The sequence below is a fragment of the Metopolophium dirhodum genome, chromosome 9 (assembly GCF_019925205.1).
Source record: "Metopolophium dirhodum isolate CAU chromosome 9, ASM1992520v1, whole genome shotgun sequence".
Classification (NCBI taxonomy): Eukaryota; Metazoa; Arthropoda; class Insecta; order Hemiptera; family Aphididae; genus Metopolophium; species Metopolophium dirhodum.
In genome coordinates, this window is record NC_083568.1 from 28,461,832 (window position 1) to 28,479,916 (window position 18,085).

The 18,085-nt window shown below is 30.8% G+C and overlaps 1 protein-coding gene across 4 annotated transcripts; it reads right to left on the reverse strand.

Annotated features, from left to right (window-relative positions):
- Positions 1–4,360: 4,360 nt before the first annotated feature.
- LOC132952443 (glucose dehydrogenase [FAD, quinone]-like) lies at positions 4,361–14,404 on the reverse strand. Of its 4 annotated transcripts, none has more exons than XM_061024742.1 (5): positions 14,321–14,404; positions 14,168–14,213; positions 13,903–14,080; positions 5,752–7,169; positions 4,361–5,661 (listed from the first exon to the last, which is right to left on the reverse strand). In XM_061024742.1, exons 4-5 carry the CDS (start codon positions 7,153–7,155, stop codon positions 5,194–5,196), a joined length of 1,872 nt encoding a protein of 623 aa, XP_060880725.1. In that variant the 5' UTR covers positions 7,156–7,169; positions 13,903–14,080; positions 14,168–14,213; positions 14,321–14,404; the 3' UTR covers positions 4,361–5,193. The 4 variants fall into 4 exon arrangements, with proteins under 4 accessions (XP_060880725.1, XP_060880727.1, XP_060880728.1 ...); XM_061024744.1 differs by having other exon boundaries at positions 13,903–14,089; positions 14,321–14,393; XM_061024745.1 differs by lacking the exon at positions 13,903–14,080 and having other exon boundaries at positions 14,321–14,396.
- Between the last annotated feature and the right edge of the window lie 3,681 nt (positions 14,405–18,085).

An 18,085-nucleotide genomic window follows, 5' to 3' on the forward strand; every position in this document is an offset into this window, starting at 1 on the left:
TGGTCGATTATACGACATTCGTGGTTTTGTCATCGAAAACAATTCGAAATCTATATTATTGATATTCGGAGATGTTTTCGTATTATTTCATGGTTCAAAACTTACTGGCAATGTTGAAATTGTACAATGTTTTGTTCAAATCATTATCACTTGGAATCATTTTTACATCCTAATCAGTTTTATAACTTAAATTTTTATTCAGTATTTGAGACTCCGAAATTTCCAATTAAATGATTTATAAACATAGGTAACTAATAAATTGCATTTCATAGTATGATTATTGTATTCGAGGCCAATAAGATATTATAAATAAAACTAATTTGTAACTTTTGAATTTCAACTATACATATTTTTTTAAGTAGGTACGTCCAAAAATATAAATAATTTGTATTCATTAAATCTATAATAAAATATAATATATACACATTATGTCTTTGCGAAAGACTAATTAAATTTAAAAAAAAAAGTAGATAGGTTTATTATTTACTAACTAACGAGAAATTCGCATAAAAACGAATGCCTACCTCAAACGGATGACGAAATTAATAAACGGCGTGAGCACCAATCGATATGGTTTTAGACGTTGTGCGTTTGTTTCGATGAAAAAAAAAATACTAAAAAACAAAATACAACAAATCGAAACAAGGTCACACTATTATAATATTATAGCAAACAAGACGTATACTCGTGCAATATTCCGTGGTGCCTACAGAGTAGGTATAGGTATAATATTATAATACTACACATTTTTTAAATTCGTTTTACTTTCGACGATCATTATTAATCGTACATTATGCTCGGAGGACAAGATTTGTCCTCGTCGAGTTTCTTCCACTCCGTCGGGTCGGACGTCATTCGCTCATTCCGGCGGAACACAAATTAATAATAAAGTGTTAAGAGACGATAAAAACCATCGATTGGTAATCCGTCGAAAATGTCCCGGAGCACGAATTTCATTAATGCAAAAGGTGGAGAGCAAAGAGTGCGGAATATAATAAAAGTCCACAGGTCTCAGATTAATATTTCGGTCGTGCCGAAAACGATAAAAACCAGCGGTGCCCCCGGGGGGGAGGAGGGAGAGGGGGGGGAGGGGAGAGAAACGCTGTATGGTTTTAGTAACCCTTCACCTCTGCAGTGTAATGTTATGTGAATCGGACGGTTTTATTTTTACGGCCAGTCAACGATTTTACTACTGCTCCTACTGTACAATTATTACCGCCACTGACATTTAGGTCGATGCTCGGGTAACGCGCACAAATTCTCTTTGTTTATAAATGTTTCAATTATTTGAGCGGGCGACGATGTAGGCGACCACTCCTGTTGACGCAGACAAGAGTGTACCCAAAAGACGCTACGAGCGGCGGCGGCGTTAGGATCTCGTAAAGTAAATAACCTCTAAAATATTACTCCGTAGATGTAGCCCGAGACTTCCGCACGGTAAATTATTGAAACTAAATACTAATATAAGTAGTGAACAACAACGATGGTGATAATTATTAATAGTGCTATGACGTGATTGCGAAAAGTTTCTAGACCAGACAAAAATTGAGAAAATGGTTTTGAATTACGACGGATTAGCTAAAACCGTTATAGGTATATCATTTCGTCGAAATTTGGACTTGAAATATCGTTAAAAAAAAAGTCTGTTGATTTGTTTCAAATAGTTGCAAGTTGCTGTAAGACCATATCTTACGAGTAACCTCGCATAGTATTCAATGTTCGTAGCTTTGAAAATTTTTCACAACATTTTAACTCTAAACCCTTTTAGTAAAAAAAATTGTAACCACGTGTACCTATATACAGTATTTTTAAGTGCTATATTAACAACTTATGAGATATACTGGATTAAAAAATGTCCACCATTATATCGAGCATAGAAACGTTTATTAGCTCAACGCGTAAACAATGAATAAATAATAATAGTTCAAAAATATTGCACACGCATATAATATAAGTAGCTTAAAATTTGTCTAAATATTTTGAAGATTTCATTGAGTATGAACAACGATGATATTATTAATGTAACAGTTTATAGTGTTGAGTTTCTAGTGACTTTACAATAAATAATATAATAAATATGTTTCACGGATTATACCGAAAAAACTAATATCTTTTGATGAAAAACATTATTTTTCGAAAAAATATCCAGACAGTAATATTGCATTAAAATTTGACGATCATAAAAAACGTATACGAGCACTTATGCTAAGATTTCGTTATTAAATTCTCGGAAGGAAAACTCATGAGAAACCTTGTACTTAATTCATTTTCAAACTTACAATATTGAAGTTCAAAATTATTTTACGAATTTTTAACAACAAAATAATTTGCAAGTTTTCGCGAACATTGATGCCTTTTGACACATTACTTATTAGAACCGCCTTCGACCTTAATTTTATACCAAGAAGTGGTAGACGCGCAATGACGTGTGCGTATTATGTACGGAGTAATTATTATCATCTGATAAATTTTCAAATAAAATTCAAACATAGTACCCATTTGACTTTATCGTTGAATCATTTGTCGGCTAGTACCGATGGTGGACATGTCGTTGGTTATCAAAAAATATCGCGATTATTAAAATATATTCAACCGTTGATTGCGACCCATAATATTTTGTTCCTAGTTTTAACGGCATTATTGTACTGCGGTAGATGCGCGTCTGGCCGAAAATGGCAAAAGACAGCGGATTGAACCGGATACCTGGTATACACTCACGCACCGTGCGTATAATATTATAATAGTCGGCTTGTGCAGGACGATTTTAATAATAATAGAATATTTGATGTCGAGACGGATCTTATGCATAACAATCAACTTGACTGCGAAAATATTTATGAACCGAGAGTTTGCCGAAACACGGTCGCAAACGTTAAAAACCGCGTGGTTAACCTTCCCCCCCTCCGGCCGTCACAATCTAATAAGTCACACAAGGCTTGCGATTCGCAGGCGAACGCAAAATAAAGAATTTTTTTATGAAATCGAAACATAAAAAATGTATAAAAAAAATATTAACGACGCCGTATATTAGCGACTTGTCCATTGTGGGTACTATATTATTATTGTACACGACCGATTCGTTTCATTATCCGGCAATAAATGTGTCGACAACGTCTTATAGTTGTTGTTAAGTATGATATTGTATACGAGAAATCGTGCTGATCGTGCGAAGATTTTGGCGAGAGATCGGTCTCCGAGACATCGAAATCTATACTCGAAAATCGATGGACAATGGGCATAATAATATTATTTATGACAATAATACCAAAATGCATTCAAAAATGATTACTTACGGCGGTTTTGTGAACACAATACTGTACATCTGTTTTTTTTTAATTTAGTGACACGAGTTTATCCTCTCATATTAACCATAAATACTAACATATTATGCTGTGTTACACTCATAATATAATATACCTATGCAATTGGTGTGGACTTTTATTTATATTCTCAAAAAGGTATTACTACTATTTGTGTATTTTTTTTTTTTATTGGACTTAAAAAAAAAAATCGCAACGAGCAACTTGAACACTTGAAAATTGGAAAAATAATTAGGCACGAAATTTAATTATCCGAACGGTAAAATATTTAAATAGGTAGGCACCATGCAGATAAACCAATGTTTTTTATTACAAAGTTCAAAACTTTTTTAATCATTTATGTGATTGCACGCAGAATTTAGTTTTCTTTCTTAAAAGTATAACAATTATCATAATAATAACATTAATATTTAATCTACAAGTTCACGATTTGTGAGTCTTGTGAGTTTGTCAGACATTCACTGACGGATTTACGTGGAACACTGACATTTATTTTTTTCCTTTGTTCGTGTATGAAAAAAGTTGAGCAATTAAAGCTATTTTTCAATCGACCCGAATATTTGCACCTCTCGTTCACCATTTTCCGACTGGAATCGCAATAAATTGTGCCACCACTAAAAAAAATCTGGTTTAAAAATCTGTGTACCGTGAAAAATTAAGAAAGAAATACACACCAAGTCGTAAGTGTTATCGTTCATGTTTGTTTTTTCACATTGCTTTTTTGGAAATCGATAAATATAAATTTGTCCAGAACGAAGTTAATTTCAAAACTTACTGTGTATTTTATACTGTAAAGTGCCAATATTCAAAAACGAAACATATTTCTGTGCGTCAATAATTTAACATAAAATATATCAGTCGAAGTTACCTGTGCAAATACAATATGAAATAATATAATATGTATTTTACTTACGATACGATTACCGTATGGTTTGTTATAAAATAAAGCACACCAATATCATTAAGGAAAAATAATAATTCATAAAATAGTATTTAGGATTAAATTCCAATATGACCCTAAGTATGGTAAAATAAACCTATGCACCTCAAATTGTATTTATTTATCTTAGTCTTCATAGTTAATAGTTAAACAATTTTCATTTATTTTTCAATCATCGTAATATTATTTTATTCAGAAATAATAATTCTATTTAAAAAAAAAATTGTATCTTCTTGGGCTTTTACATTCGTTATTGCTTATTGGAAAATGGTGATTTTTTTGAATTAATATAGAGTTAAAACAAATAGTTAGTCAAATTAATCAGTAATACAATTTTAGTTTTAGAGATTAGTTTTAGAGGCACACCTCTTTTTAGGAAAATCCAAAAACAATTTCAATTTATTTTTATTTTTCGATCCAAACGGTAGTAAAATGGTTTTATTTTATTTGATGGTGGAATGAATACATGACAAATTTATGATCGTCCGTGATATTGGTCTGGAGTAAAAGTGAGAGAGAAGAGAATTAATACATCTTTGCAAACTAAATATTAATCAAAACCAAATCGATATTCAGTATCTTTAGCTAAAAATGATTGTGCTCAACTCATTAAAATACTATTTAACATTATGGTTCTATTTTGAGAAAAGATAATTTCCGAGGTACCTGTTTTTGATATAAATATGGTCAGTACTGGTAAATGTACCTTAAGTAATAATTTTTTTTCAAAATTATTTTATCTTAGACTATTATACATTGCTTATTATATATGTTTTATATTCTATACTTATATCCTACACAAGTTTAAAGAAATACAATAAAAAATAATGTCTATCTACATAATAACACAATAACTACACAGAATAGATTAATTTTCACAGATATAATTTCATAGGTGTGCACAGGTTTTAATTTATATCAGTTAGGTACTGATCACAAGTCTGCTTGGATGTTTCTCAACCAAGTAGACTTCACTAAATCGGCGCCCTTCTCCCCAATCATGTAGGTCGGTGCCACAGTGTGGGCGCCTGTAATCGTGGGCATTATGGAGCAGTCGATCACCCTCAGTCTATTCACACCGTACACCTTCAGCTGAGAGTTCACTACGGCGTTTCGATCCCATTCCGGTCCCATTTTGCACGTGCCGCACTGGTGGTGCATCTGCATTGTCATCGTCTCAACGCAACACTCCCAGTACGGATCGGTGCCGAATTCCAAATGCCTGCACCCAAGCAGGGGCGTTTTGTGTAACCGGGAACCGTACTTCTGAAACGCCTTGGTCTTGCTGAGCTCGATCGACATTTTGATGCCCTCCACGATTCGTTTCAAATCCGTACGGTCGGTGAAAAAGTTGGCGTTGATCACCGGCTTGTCGAATGGATTGGCACTGCGCAGCCTCACCTACACATGGACAACGTTTTCATATCGATGATTAATGTTTTCATACGTCATACCAGCTAATGTATTTTACATGTCAACAAAACATCGTACCTGTCCTCTGCTCTCCGGGTACATCAACATAACCCAAATCGACCACGTGTCACGTGCCAAAGCGCCGTTATACGTTTCGTAGTACAGCCTGTCGGGTACACCCATCGATCTCCGTCCGATACTGGCACCCAAACCCCCTTCTCCCGCCAAACTGGTAGACAGGAATATATACTCGATATCGGGTATGTCTCCTACATCCGTGTTGTACTTGGTTTTCACGTAGCCAACACCTTCGGGTGGCAAGGTCGTCATCCAACTCCTTTTCTCGTATATTTTTATTGCTTCGTTTATTAAGTCACGGTATATTCTGTCCGGTACAAACGATACAGTGTCGTTCACTATAAAAGCTAACCCGGCAAATGCCGGATGTTCTTGTAAGTTGTCTCCCACGCGCAAATCGCTTACGGTCTTTATACCCAAAGGACCCAGATGTTCTTTAGGCCCAATACCCGACAACATTAACAGTTTAGCCGAGTTGAACGTGCCTGCTGATATTATTACCTCCTTTTTAGCCATAACTCTTCTTTTCTTTTTGTTCTTCACAAACTCTACTCCATACGCCACTTTTGTTCGGTCGTCTATCAATATTTTAGTGACATACCCGAATTCGACTATATGCAGATTATTTAGTTTGTCGTGGAGATAAGCTCTAGCAGAAGTGATTCGTCTGCCACTCGATGTTGTACTTTGAATCCTGGAAAAGACCACATGACTACCCGGAGCGTTATAGTCACCAACAGACATACCGACCTCAGGTGCTGACTCCAAGAACGCATCGACCAGTTTTGACTTGAATTCGGGATAGCTAATTGGCAATGGTCCTCCGACCCCGTGATAGGGGGACTCCTTTAGTTCCGGTATTTTTATGTTTTCGTTTTTTAGGAAATACGGAAGTACATCATCATAAGACCACCCTCGATTTCCTGCTTCTGCCCAACGATCGAAATCTCTTACATTACCCCTTGTGTACATATTGTTATTAATAATTGTGCTTCCTCCCAATCCTTTTCCTGCTGGCCAAGGGCAAGTCTTGTTTACAAGACCTTTACAGGCATGCAACTCCTCTTCCGTGTGGTATGCCCAATTGTAATTTGTAAATTGTAAATAGTGAGCAATACTTGGAAGAGAAGTTATCAATGATTCTTCTCCGCCAGCTTCCAATAGTAGTATGTTCCATTTTGAGACCTCGGCTAATCGTCGGGCGACCGTTGCTCCCGCAGCACCAGCTCCTACCACTATAAAATCGTACTCATCAAATATTTTTTTATTTCCAAATTGAGGATCTTCGCGGAATTGAATTAAATTTTTGCGGTAAGCCTGACCCAAAAATCCAAAGACATTTATGGAAAAACATGGACTCGCAATTAGTAGAAAAATCCCAAGCACGATAAGTCTGACAGTCATGGTTTAAACTGTATCTGAAAATACAAAACACATAATATTATGTTATAAGTTCAAATTTAGGTTTATCATGAAACATTAATTTATATGATTTTACTTTAATTAATTATTTTGGTTGCAATAAAATATATTATAATCAGTGCATTATATTATAAATTATAATATTAATTAGTTCTAAATTGTATTTAGAATATTATAAAGACAGTCAGTATATACTATATTATAATATATTATATTGTGTCTATAAATTGTCATAATACCAAAATAAATATTTATTATGGGTATAATTCAAAGTTATATAGTGAAGTGTATAACGTGATTTATAAGGTATAAGGTCAGTTTCAAGCTGTTGTCATATTGTTTAAAAAATTTTAATTTGTTGAACCTTATTTGAATGTTATATAGATACTTTTTTGATAAATAACTTGAACACCCAGCTCAATGTCGTAACCATGCGCTCACTTATCATGTACATATTCATGACGATATTACGATAAACTTGAAAATACTGAAAATAATGCCACTACATATTTAAGATGGGTGTAAACTTAAAGTTTACGTAAACTATCAAAAAAATATGATTTAAGTTTATCCTTTACATATTGTTTGACTTATCGCATTTGATATTCGGACTTGAACTTATTCTACATATATTTTCTTATAGTTGGACATACATTTGGGAATAAATATTTTCTTAACGATTAAGTACATTATTGTAAAGCTGATTTTTTTTTTGTATGTAGGTACCTACAAGGCATTTTTATGACTATGTATAACTTTTATAATAATAACTATTTATTGCAGTATTCTTTTCTGATATTTATTTTTAATATATGAGTCACATAGCAAACATAGAACATCTTAAAAACTTATAAGAAATGTATTTTATCTTATTCTATTGAACTTTTTAAAATAATAGAATATCTTAAAGCCAAACATAAAAATATTCTCAGATAGACGGCAGTGCTTTTTTTCTTCACTGCCGACCAATTGAAATTGAAAAATAAATAAAATGTGTAAAAAAAAAATCATATTATTATAATTACCTGCTACTGTTTCATAACAATAACAATTAAAAATCTTACGAATTTCTATGCGCCTCAATTTTAATGAATAAATTTAAAAATATGTTTCTATTTTCAAATCATTATTTTAATTGTATTCCTTACAATATAAATATTTCACACTGATTCCCTTTACTTAATTGAGTTATATTTAGTTTTAAATTATTATACAACACATTTATAGTACATATTTTAAATTATAATATTTATTATGACAATAGCAAACAAAATATGAAATGGTAACTCAGCGTGGTGCAGAAGTTGAAATCAATCATGCGATGCCACTAGTTTTTGGATGGGTGACCACCCGGATTCATAGTGCGCAAAAACCTTGCCACACATACACGTGTTCCGTACCAACCGTTCCAATCCTACTGTACCTACCCCCTACCAACCTACAGGCTAATGACCTCACTCGTCGAAGCCTTAAACCTAATAAAAAAAAAAAAATATATGAAATGGAAACCTATATTGACTTTTGAGTTTTATGATTGATAGACATAATCGATAGTAATATTATCTCCATTAAAATATCTAGGTGCTTAACGTCGTCACTAGTCGTAACATTCATAACTGTAATAATTTCCAACTGAAATTTCTAATGGACTTGTTAAATATTATACACATATAACTTATTAGTCTTGGATAAAGTTATCTTATCCGGAAAAATCTAAGTTATGCAAATCGCTAACTGTATTTAATATATATTATGTAGTATTAACTGTGATTTATTTTACTTTATTTCACTGTGATAAAAGTAATTTAAGCCAAAATGTTGAACTTAAAAAATGTAATTAAGATATTATTATTACATTTTTAGATAAATATTTAAGGCCATATTGTATCGGTTAATTAAGGAGAACATTCAATATTTTCTTAAGAACATCCCTATGAAAAATAATTTTATAAAATTGGAAAAACATAATAAAAAAGCAATATAAAGAAATTTAATAATAATATTACGTAAAGTGCATTGGTTATATGATTAGGTAATGGACTTCATTTTCAACAGAAAATCAATAAAATAATGTTATTTAAATTTAAAATTTAATATTGCAGAATCTGATAGATAATATAGTATGTATATTGTATATTATATATTATTATGTGCACTTAAAAAAACAGCGGCTGAAAACACTATATTAGTAGTAAAAATATTCTTAAATCTTTAACTTTGAGTGAAGTTCTTGATAGTAAATCAGATTTATAGTTGATACTTTGGGTGGTCAAAAGTAAAATTTCCTAATTCTTAAATCAGAAAAAAACGGAAATTGTTTTGTTGTAATTAAAAATTTTAAAATTGTAGATACTTTTGAAACTTGGATTTCAATCTAGTATTAATTAAATGACATTCCTCCAAAGTGAGGAATTTTTTTTCTTTTACATATTACCAATTACCATATCCATATATATATATTATATATGAATAATATAATATATATACTAGCTGATCCCGTGCACTTCATTTCCCGTTAAATTTACCGAATCTATATGACTCAAACTTTGTTCAATTCGTTATTTAATATTCAGTGTATGGTGTTCAAAATTTATCTTAACTTTTCTGTTGCCTAGAATAAAAATCAGAATTTTTATTCTAAAGCAGCAGTATATTATCAGGTAGGCAATCTACCTGCGGTAGATCGCGGACCACGTGCTGTTTGTACGTAACTTTATAATTTAACTCTAAAGTATTAAAGTTATACCAAGTACGTCACTGAACTCCTCCTAAACGGCTGGAATAATAAATTGTGAATACCGAGTCTGTCGACCAATATTTCCTCCTCGTCCACGAAAACGTGGCATTGTTTTATGTACGTAACTTATATGTGAGTATAATACGCTCAATGTTTACGTAATTGCGATACATATAATATCAAGACACGGTGTACAAAAAAAATTTATGCATGGAATGAATACACCGATTTCACGGCAACCAAAAATTATTATTATAATAGTTATAAAACCCATGACGACCGCTTATAAACAAAAATTTCCACCGTAAATCCCCGTTTAAGCACAACAATTTAGGAGGAGTTCAATCACAACACACGAACAGTAGAACAATATATATAAATATGAATATTGAATACCATAATTGGTAATATGTAAAAGAAAAAAAATTCCTCACTTTGGATGAATGTCATTTAAATACTAGATTGAAATTCGAGTTTCAAAAGTATCTATAATTTTACATTTTTTAATTACAACAAAATAACTTGATCAACAATTTCCGTTTTTTTCTGATTATTTAAATAGAATTAGGAAATTTTACTTTTGACCACCCAAAGTATCAACTATAGATCTGATTTACTACCAAGAACTACACTCAAAGTTAAAGATTTAAGAATTGTTCTACTACTAATATAGTGTCTTCAGCCGCCGTTTTTTTAAGTGCACATAATAACTATAAAATCAATTAGTAAAAGTTCATTGATCCGCTTAAAATCTAAAATAGAAAAAAAAAATGTTGAAATTATGAAAAAAAAAGTAAACCGAAATATCTACAAAATTGTATATTATGCTGTAACACACTGTACAGTAGTTAAAATTAAAATTGATTTATTTTTAAACTGTAGCTAAAGAGATGCAAATTTTAAATTTTACTGTTAGGTAATTATATTTTTTTAGGTCGTTCTGACCATGGAATATTTTTAGCTTCTTTATATGGAATGTTTATTACAATACTAGTTATGCTGATAAAATGTGATTAAGGCCCTTTCCTTATAAAATAAATAGTTATACAATTTTCAAACAAGTGATTTCAGATATTCAGGTAAGACAATTATTAAATACGATAGTATCACTTAACATCCATTGTTGTGAAATCATAAATAATTTTTTTGTACATTTGTTTTTGATAAAGTAGAACTAAAATAATAAAATAAATTATTTCATGTTATACCTTAGCTTTTTGTTTTATAGTAATAATTTAAATACTTTAAATACGAGTCACAACCGTTAAAATACGATTAAGAACGTTTTTTTTGGTAACACGATTGAAAACGCTCGGTATTTAATTTATTTTCCAACGTTGCCAAATTTAATCGAACAATAATTTGAGCACCATATTTAATGATTATTATTCTTAGTATGAACATTTTATGAACTCAGAAACTACTTGTTAGAATTTTGATTTAGATACATCAACATTAGATTATAATTATTAATTTATGACTTTTTTCAAGAATATTTATTTTAGACATAGTTATATTACTGAATCTTTCAATAGCCAAATAAATTATATGGCAACGTCGCACGTAAATTCGTTCTCAAACGTATTATTTTTTGGATTTTTTTTTGGGTCAGTGGTAACTTCTTTGTTGATTCTAAGTGTTCTGAATCGTTCGGCCAAAAAGGTGTAAAGTTCTAAATCGTTCTATAGCCGTCGTAACGAATCCCGGTACCTATAGGTTCCATTAAAAGGTAGATTGTAGGTATACATACAATTTTTAGAACAATCCAAAAGTATAACGCAAATATTATTCAAAATTCTATCTAATAATAGATTTCAAGTTTAAACTAACATCTAAAAAACTGTCATCGTATTATCATTTATCATGGCCTTTATATTCTTACGTAAATTATATTTAGTGGTTTTCACTCCATGGTAAATTATTTAAAAGTTGTATTTTATTTGAAATTAATCAATTACAAAGGGAAAACTGTTATAAATTAAACTGAATTACTTTAAAATTTTCTAATTTCCTGCAAATTTACATTTATGATTCATATTATATTTTAAGTAGTGGGAATAGTACCAATAGTTTACTATAAACGAGTAACTTCTTTGGGTAGGGTTGGCACTCCCGTGAATTCCTGGAACTGAACCCTGTAAGAAATATTCTCATTTCTGGGAATTCTGGAAAATGTTTGGTTCGGAAATTGTTGGAAATACCAAAAACGCCAAAAACTGTCAAAACCAAAAGTTTTTTTTATAGACTGTCGTATTTCTTGTATATTTTTACATAAGCATAATATTATATTATCAAAAACCTATTATACGTTTCCATACTATAATGGACCATAGTTCTGGAATGTTATTCATCAGTATAAGTAAAGTGAATATTTTTCGGAGAAAAAGAGGATAGTTTTGTTCAGATAGTAAGTACCTATTATATGACTATACTAATATGAAATACTCAACTACCGTTTGGAAATGGTTTTCAGTAATTATTTTTTCGTTATTATGGACAGTCACGTCTTTTTATGTGTATATTTTTTTACGTACGAAGTACCTACCTAAGTATAACTGTATTAGGTTTCATGTGATAATAATTTCAAGTTATGTAAATGATGAAATCCTCCTACAGTACATGATAGTTATACATCGTTGGGCAAAGTTAATATTTTTAGTACACTCAAAAAGAATAATTATTTTTAGAGGAACAATCTATATAGTCGGTATATAGAAGGGGACGGGTCGAAGGCCTCCCGCCATTTTCCGTATTATTATTACTTGTATTTGTTTGGTATTTATCAACTGTATAGTAAACTAATAAGCAAGGACATAATATCATTATGATATTTCATATAATCCTTGACGGATTAGCTACAGACAACATAAACCAAAAACACGAAATTGACAAAAGTCGAAGTAGTGTACACAACAGTTTTCAAAAACCTCCCGTAAACATCTAGAGGTTTGACAGAACAAAAATAAAATTGTATTTAATTGCACGTTATTAACTGTACGATAAAACGTTTTGTTTCTTCAAATAATATACTGTTTTGTATATTTTTTGTTTTATAAGAAGCCCAGCCTACTTTATTTTTTGAACCTAATCTCGTGAGTAGTGCCAATACTGTGAGTAATCGTTAGTTTTCAAGCCCCCCCCCCACCTCTCTACTGAAAATTCTTCGTGGTTATATAATGTAACACTAGACTGCGACTACCGGCGAAACATTTTTTAGCTGTTTTACGATTCTGGTAAGTATGACGAAACCGGAAAAAAAGCCAAACGCATTTTTTATCGATCATTCATTGTTTGACTGCACTGGGAACGCCGACAAAATATTCATAGACATAAATAATATTAAATCTAGTATAGAGCTCACCATTTATTTTATCTGTTCGCCGGTGTGCAGTTATGTACATTTCGCCTTGAGTTTCGTAAATTATTTTAGGTGTGGCTATAATATTATGCAGGTTTAGGGTGTTCAGAAGTTCCGGTGTTCCGAAAACCTTTATCGGTATAATAATATCAATATGTCCCGGTAATTTAACTCGTATTATAAATTCGTATTTCATCATTTGAAAGTTTATTGACATTATTCATTTATGTATTTATTTATTTATTTATTTACCTTTATGTGGTATCTTCCGTTTTCGTTATAACTATTTTTTTATTTAGCAGTTGCATTTTGAGTGCTTGAAATTGTTTAAAATATTAAAGAAATAAAAAAAAGGCAAAATGTATTAAAATGTAATTTAGTATCTAAAATGTTTATTCCATGTTTGTTTATTAAATAAAGACCATAGCACGCTACTCGATATTTTTCCTCTACAAGAAAAATCCATATGAATCATATTTAATATGTTTTTGATAATAATTAACCATGACAGCGAAAACCATACGAGAAATCGGTGAGAAACCAAAAATCTTGATCCGGCCCAAACACATATTTATACGTTTAAATTTAGCAGAAAAATGTTATATTTAATTAAATACACCATGCATTGTTTAACCTTATTCTTCCTGGACTACAATTGGTTCCCAAAGTTTCCGCGTACAACTCTCGCAAATTTCCACGTGTTTCTGGGAATTTTCTGGAATTCTCGCCCGTGAATTCTCGTCGCACTTAGCTGTAGTGAGCTCCCGAGTATTGGCCCACCCCCAGCAGCTATCAAGCTGATGTTACGAACACTATAATTACTATAATATATTAGTATATAACTTAATTACTTAATACTAAGTATATTGCGATACAATATGACGATAATCGTTACTTACATTACCGCCTGATGTGTTGTACACAACTGCGTGAGATTCACATAATCTGGAACAAAATATTCAACAGCGATTGAGAAAAAACAACTTTAAGCGCACAACGGGCACGTAATATGGCGCGGTTAATGAAACATAGCGAAAAATAACAATATGTACCTCCTTGTTAACTCCTTCAGAAATGCCTGGTTACTGCAACGATTTTTCATCGGAAACGACCACATGCCCATGCGGAATCGGCGAATGTAATTATTGTAAAAACCAGTTTCTTTGAACCGACACAAGTTCAGTACACCAGCAACTGTGGGCGGTTCGTCGACCTTCGAGATGGAACAAAGTTTCGTGGTTATACCGTTGTTGTGTGACCAATAGGTTAATGTACATAATATCACGGTGCATGTACAAGTCATGTGTGGCGATAGCACTAAATCTGTTTCAAAATATTAGGTAGACATCAATACATTTTATACCGTGCCGGTACAATTTTATGTTACATAATAATATAACTGTGTAAATAATACAACGGTAACTGTGAAATATATAACGACTAGTGGTTTTGACCTTGTATCATATTTGGATGTGCTATAAAATTAACCGGTCTGTTTGTAAGATTTACAATAAAAAAAATAACCACGTGTAAACAAAAGTCTGAAATAATGTAAACGGCCTTTTTCTCCGGTGGATCCAAACGGACTATATTATGTGAAAGAATGAAAATAATAAATTGGTTTATTACGATTAGACCGACATTTAGATGCATTAAAGATTTTGAAATGCATTTGTTAAAATGATCAACGTGAAAACCCTAAACAACGCTGGAACCATTCTGCGATTCGACGAACATTTGTTTTGGAAAAGTCAATTTTTTCTTCAACTCCCGAGTGACGGAAACATAATTGGAATTTCCACTGTTTGGAGCCAATTTTTGTCTATTTCCACTTTAAAAATATATTAACTACTTATACCCGACATTTGAAAAAAAATTTTGCGCATGTTATTATAACGACAGCACGAGAAAGATAAATACGACAATGAGAAATAAATATATATTTAACGTCATTACTCTTTATATATTATCCTAACTTTGATTTATTTTTTGTCACATGAGTAATATTACTGTTTAAATACAATATAATATAAATATTTAAATATTGCATTTTTAACTAGCTTTTATAAGATAATATCGTTCATTATGTGATCGTGTTTTAATCATCCGGTGAGTTCTTACTCAATATTCAGTATGAATGAATGGCCAATAGGCTAAAATGGCCAATGAGCAATTTTCATCGCTCAAAAAGCACTACTCTACCACAGTACACTACCTAAAAAAGTCTACGGCCAGTGCGTGTATACATAACTGCACAAAAACATTTTTACAAAATGCAGTGACACGTTTTTATCAAATAGACTAATAATTATTACAGTACAATCTCAAAATGTCTTTCCAAAAATATCAATGCAGCAAAAATACACAAGACAAAAATATTTTCAAAATATAAACTAAATTATATTTTGAGTCTTTTGAGATTATGTTTTTCTATCATCTGTATCGATAAAAAATTATTATTTACTCGCCACTTCTCACCCAATCTTCTTATCGATATTTTTTTGGACAAATGTGTATATCTATTTACGCATATTATTAACTATCAAGGAACTCTGTTAAACTGTACGGAAAATAATCATTTATAGCACGTAAATAAAATAAATATTACGTTCCACTTATCTTGAGTTACTGCAGATAATTATAACGCATTTAAGCGATCCAGTAACATTAGTCTTCTACGATAATTATTAATACTCTATTATATTCTGTACGTTCACTGAATATTTGCTTTTCCGAGGTCATTAAGGAATTACTACAGCATTATAAAACGCTTTCATGCTCATTTCAAATGTAAACTATTATTGAGTAAAAAACTAAAATGATAGATAACGATATTATAAATTTAATACGTATGAACTTGAATAATGGTCAGTTTTATTTACAAATATCATATATAGTGTAGCAGGAAGACCTGACAAATAAAACAACATAATATTATTATGTTCTGCTCAATATTTTTTTATATAATATTTTATTTTTCTATATAATTTATTGACTAGTGTACTACACGTCAGTCGTATAATGTATAATGTATAATATCTTTGTTTTTAAAACTGAAAATAAAAAAATTCAAAAAAGCCAATTTGTAAATCCAGCTTTCAAAACAACTTTTGATTGAAAAAAAACATTTATCTAAGTCAAGTTGTTTATTTTATGAAATTTTTTTTAATGTAAAATATAATGTAAGACTTATTAGTTGGAAAAGTAATGACTTTTTAAAAAAATATTTACATTTTAACAATTAGGTATACATACATAATATTTAAGAATTCTCATAAGTTAATATTTTAAAAAAGTTTCTTCTCTTTGAATTTAAAATGTTTTTTACGACTGGATCAACTGCTTAACTTTATTAAAACTATGAGATTCAAATACTGCATAACTATTAATTAAATGTTTTGACAATCAAATATGCTTGTAAATCGAGTGTATGCCAATTATATCATGTATATAAAAAAATTAAAAATAGCGATTAGAACAAAAGTCATTTCATTTATTAGATTTTCCTGTAACACTCTGTATCTATTTATGAAAAATATAAAGCCCAAATTTCCCACCTTCTCACTCACACCCACTTCTTATACTAACTGTGCGTCAAGATGAATTTAAAGAGGTAAGGTTGAAATTAGGTAGAATTAGTTCCACGTCATGTAACTAATTTATTCAGGGTCAATATTCAACATCGCTCTATTTTTTTACATACAATTTGTTGTGTTAAATATCTATTACGATTATAAAAGACGTTACGTTCACGATATTACTAAACAATTTACATGAAATACAATTATATGTTTTAAATGGTTAGTGGAAATAATGATTTAACTGTTCTTGTCAATTATTATTTCCAGCCATGTGTTGAAATGTTTTGAGTCCTGAACTATAACATATAATTTAATGGATCTACCAGGCCTGCTATAGATAGTGCCTAATAAATTGTGAAAATAATTTACCAAAATGTAATAAACTCAACACGGACACTGTTTATTTTATTACGAAAAAATACGAAAATACATAAAATAATGAATTAGGATATTAAACGGAATATAACATTACAGGCGAATGTATTATATTATTATAGTATGTAGCCGGAGGTACTCATATTTGCCAACTCATACATTTTCCCCCTTCCCCACTACACATTATACAATATTATCATTAAATTAAAAGAAAAGATGATGGTGGTGGAAGATTGTCCTTTGTCGCTTAGCTCCTTAGACAATGATCGGGGACTATTGATAGAAGGAAGGGGTGGTGATTTAGTATTTATAAATGTTAACTACTGTTTAGATGTATGACCGACAAGCAGTGAGTGGTGAGTGATGACAGTAAACGGTTAGATCGTTGGCATTTACCTATCGATTCGGTAAATGTTATTACGAATATCTCACAATGTGGACATTTAACTGGTGTTTGTTAACATTCAGAATCATAGTTATGTAGTAAATGTTAACATAATATACGAATAAAAAACATAAAATTACAATTATTTTTCTATTAATAAGTAATTAGAGACACAAATAAATATAGATAGAATACAATAGACAGTCAAATAGATAAATAAATAACAAATTGATAAATAACTATAGTTTAATATAGGTAGTAACTAATTTCTTATGATGTATAACAGCTAATTATGTTTTATTAATTACCATGGCAACTTACAAATCGTATACTATCTAACTCTTAGGGCAAGTAGAGTAACATCAGTCGTCAACTGACCAGCGTCCGTAAAATAATTTTAATGAGAAGAACACCTATGAGAAAAGTCAGTTATTTGTAAACAATATTTAAAAATTAATTTATAATGGGAAAACTAA

Coding starts and splice junctions, on each gene's coding strand:
- LOC132952443 (XM_061024742.1), bottom strand. CDS start 7,155: ATGACTGTCAGACTTATCGTGCTTGGGATTTTTCTACTAATTGCGAGT. Junction 5,662..5,751: donor ACCCGGAGAGCAGAGGACAG/GTACGATGTTTT, acceptor GTCCATGTGTAG/GTGAGGCTGCGCAGTGCCAA.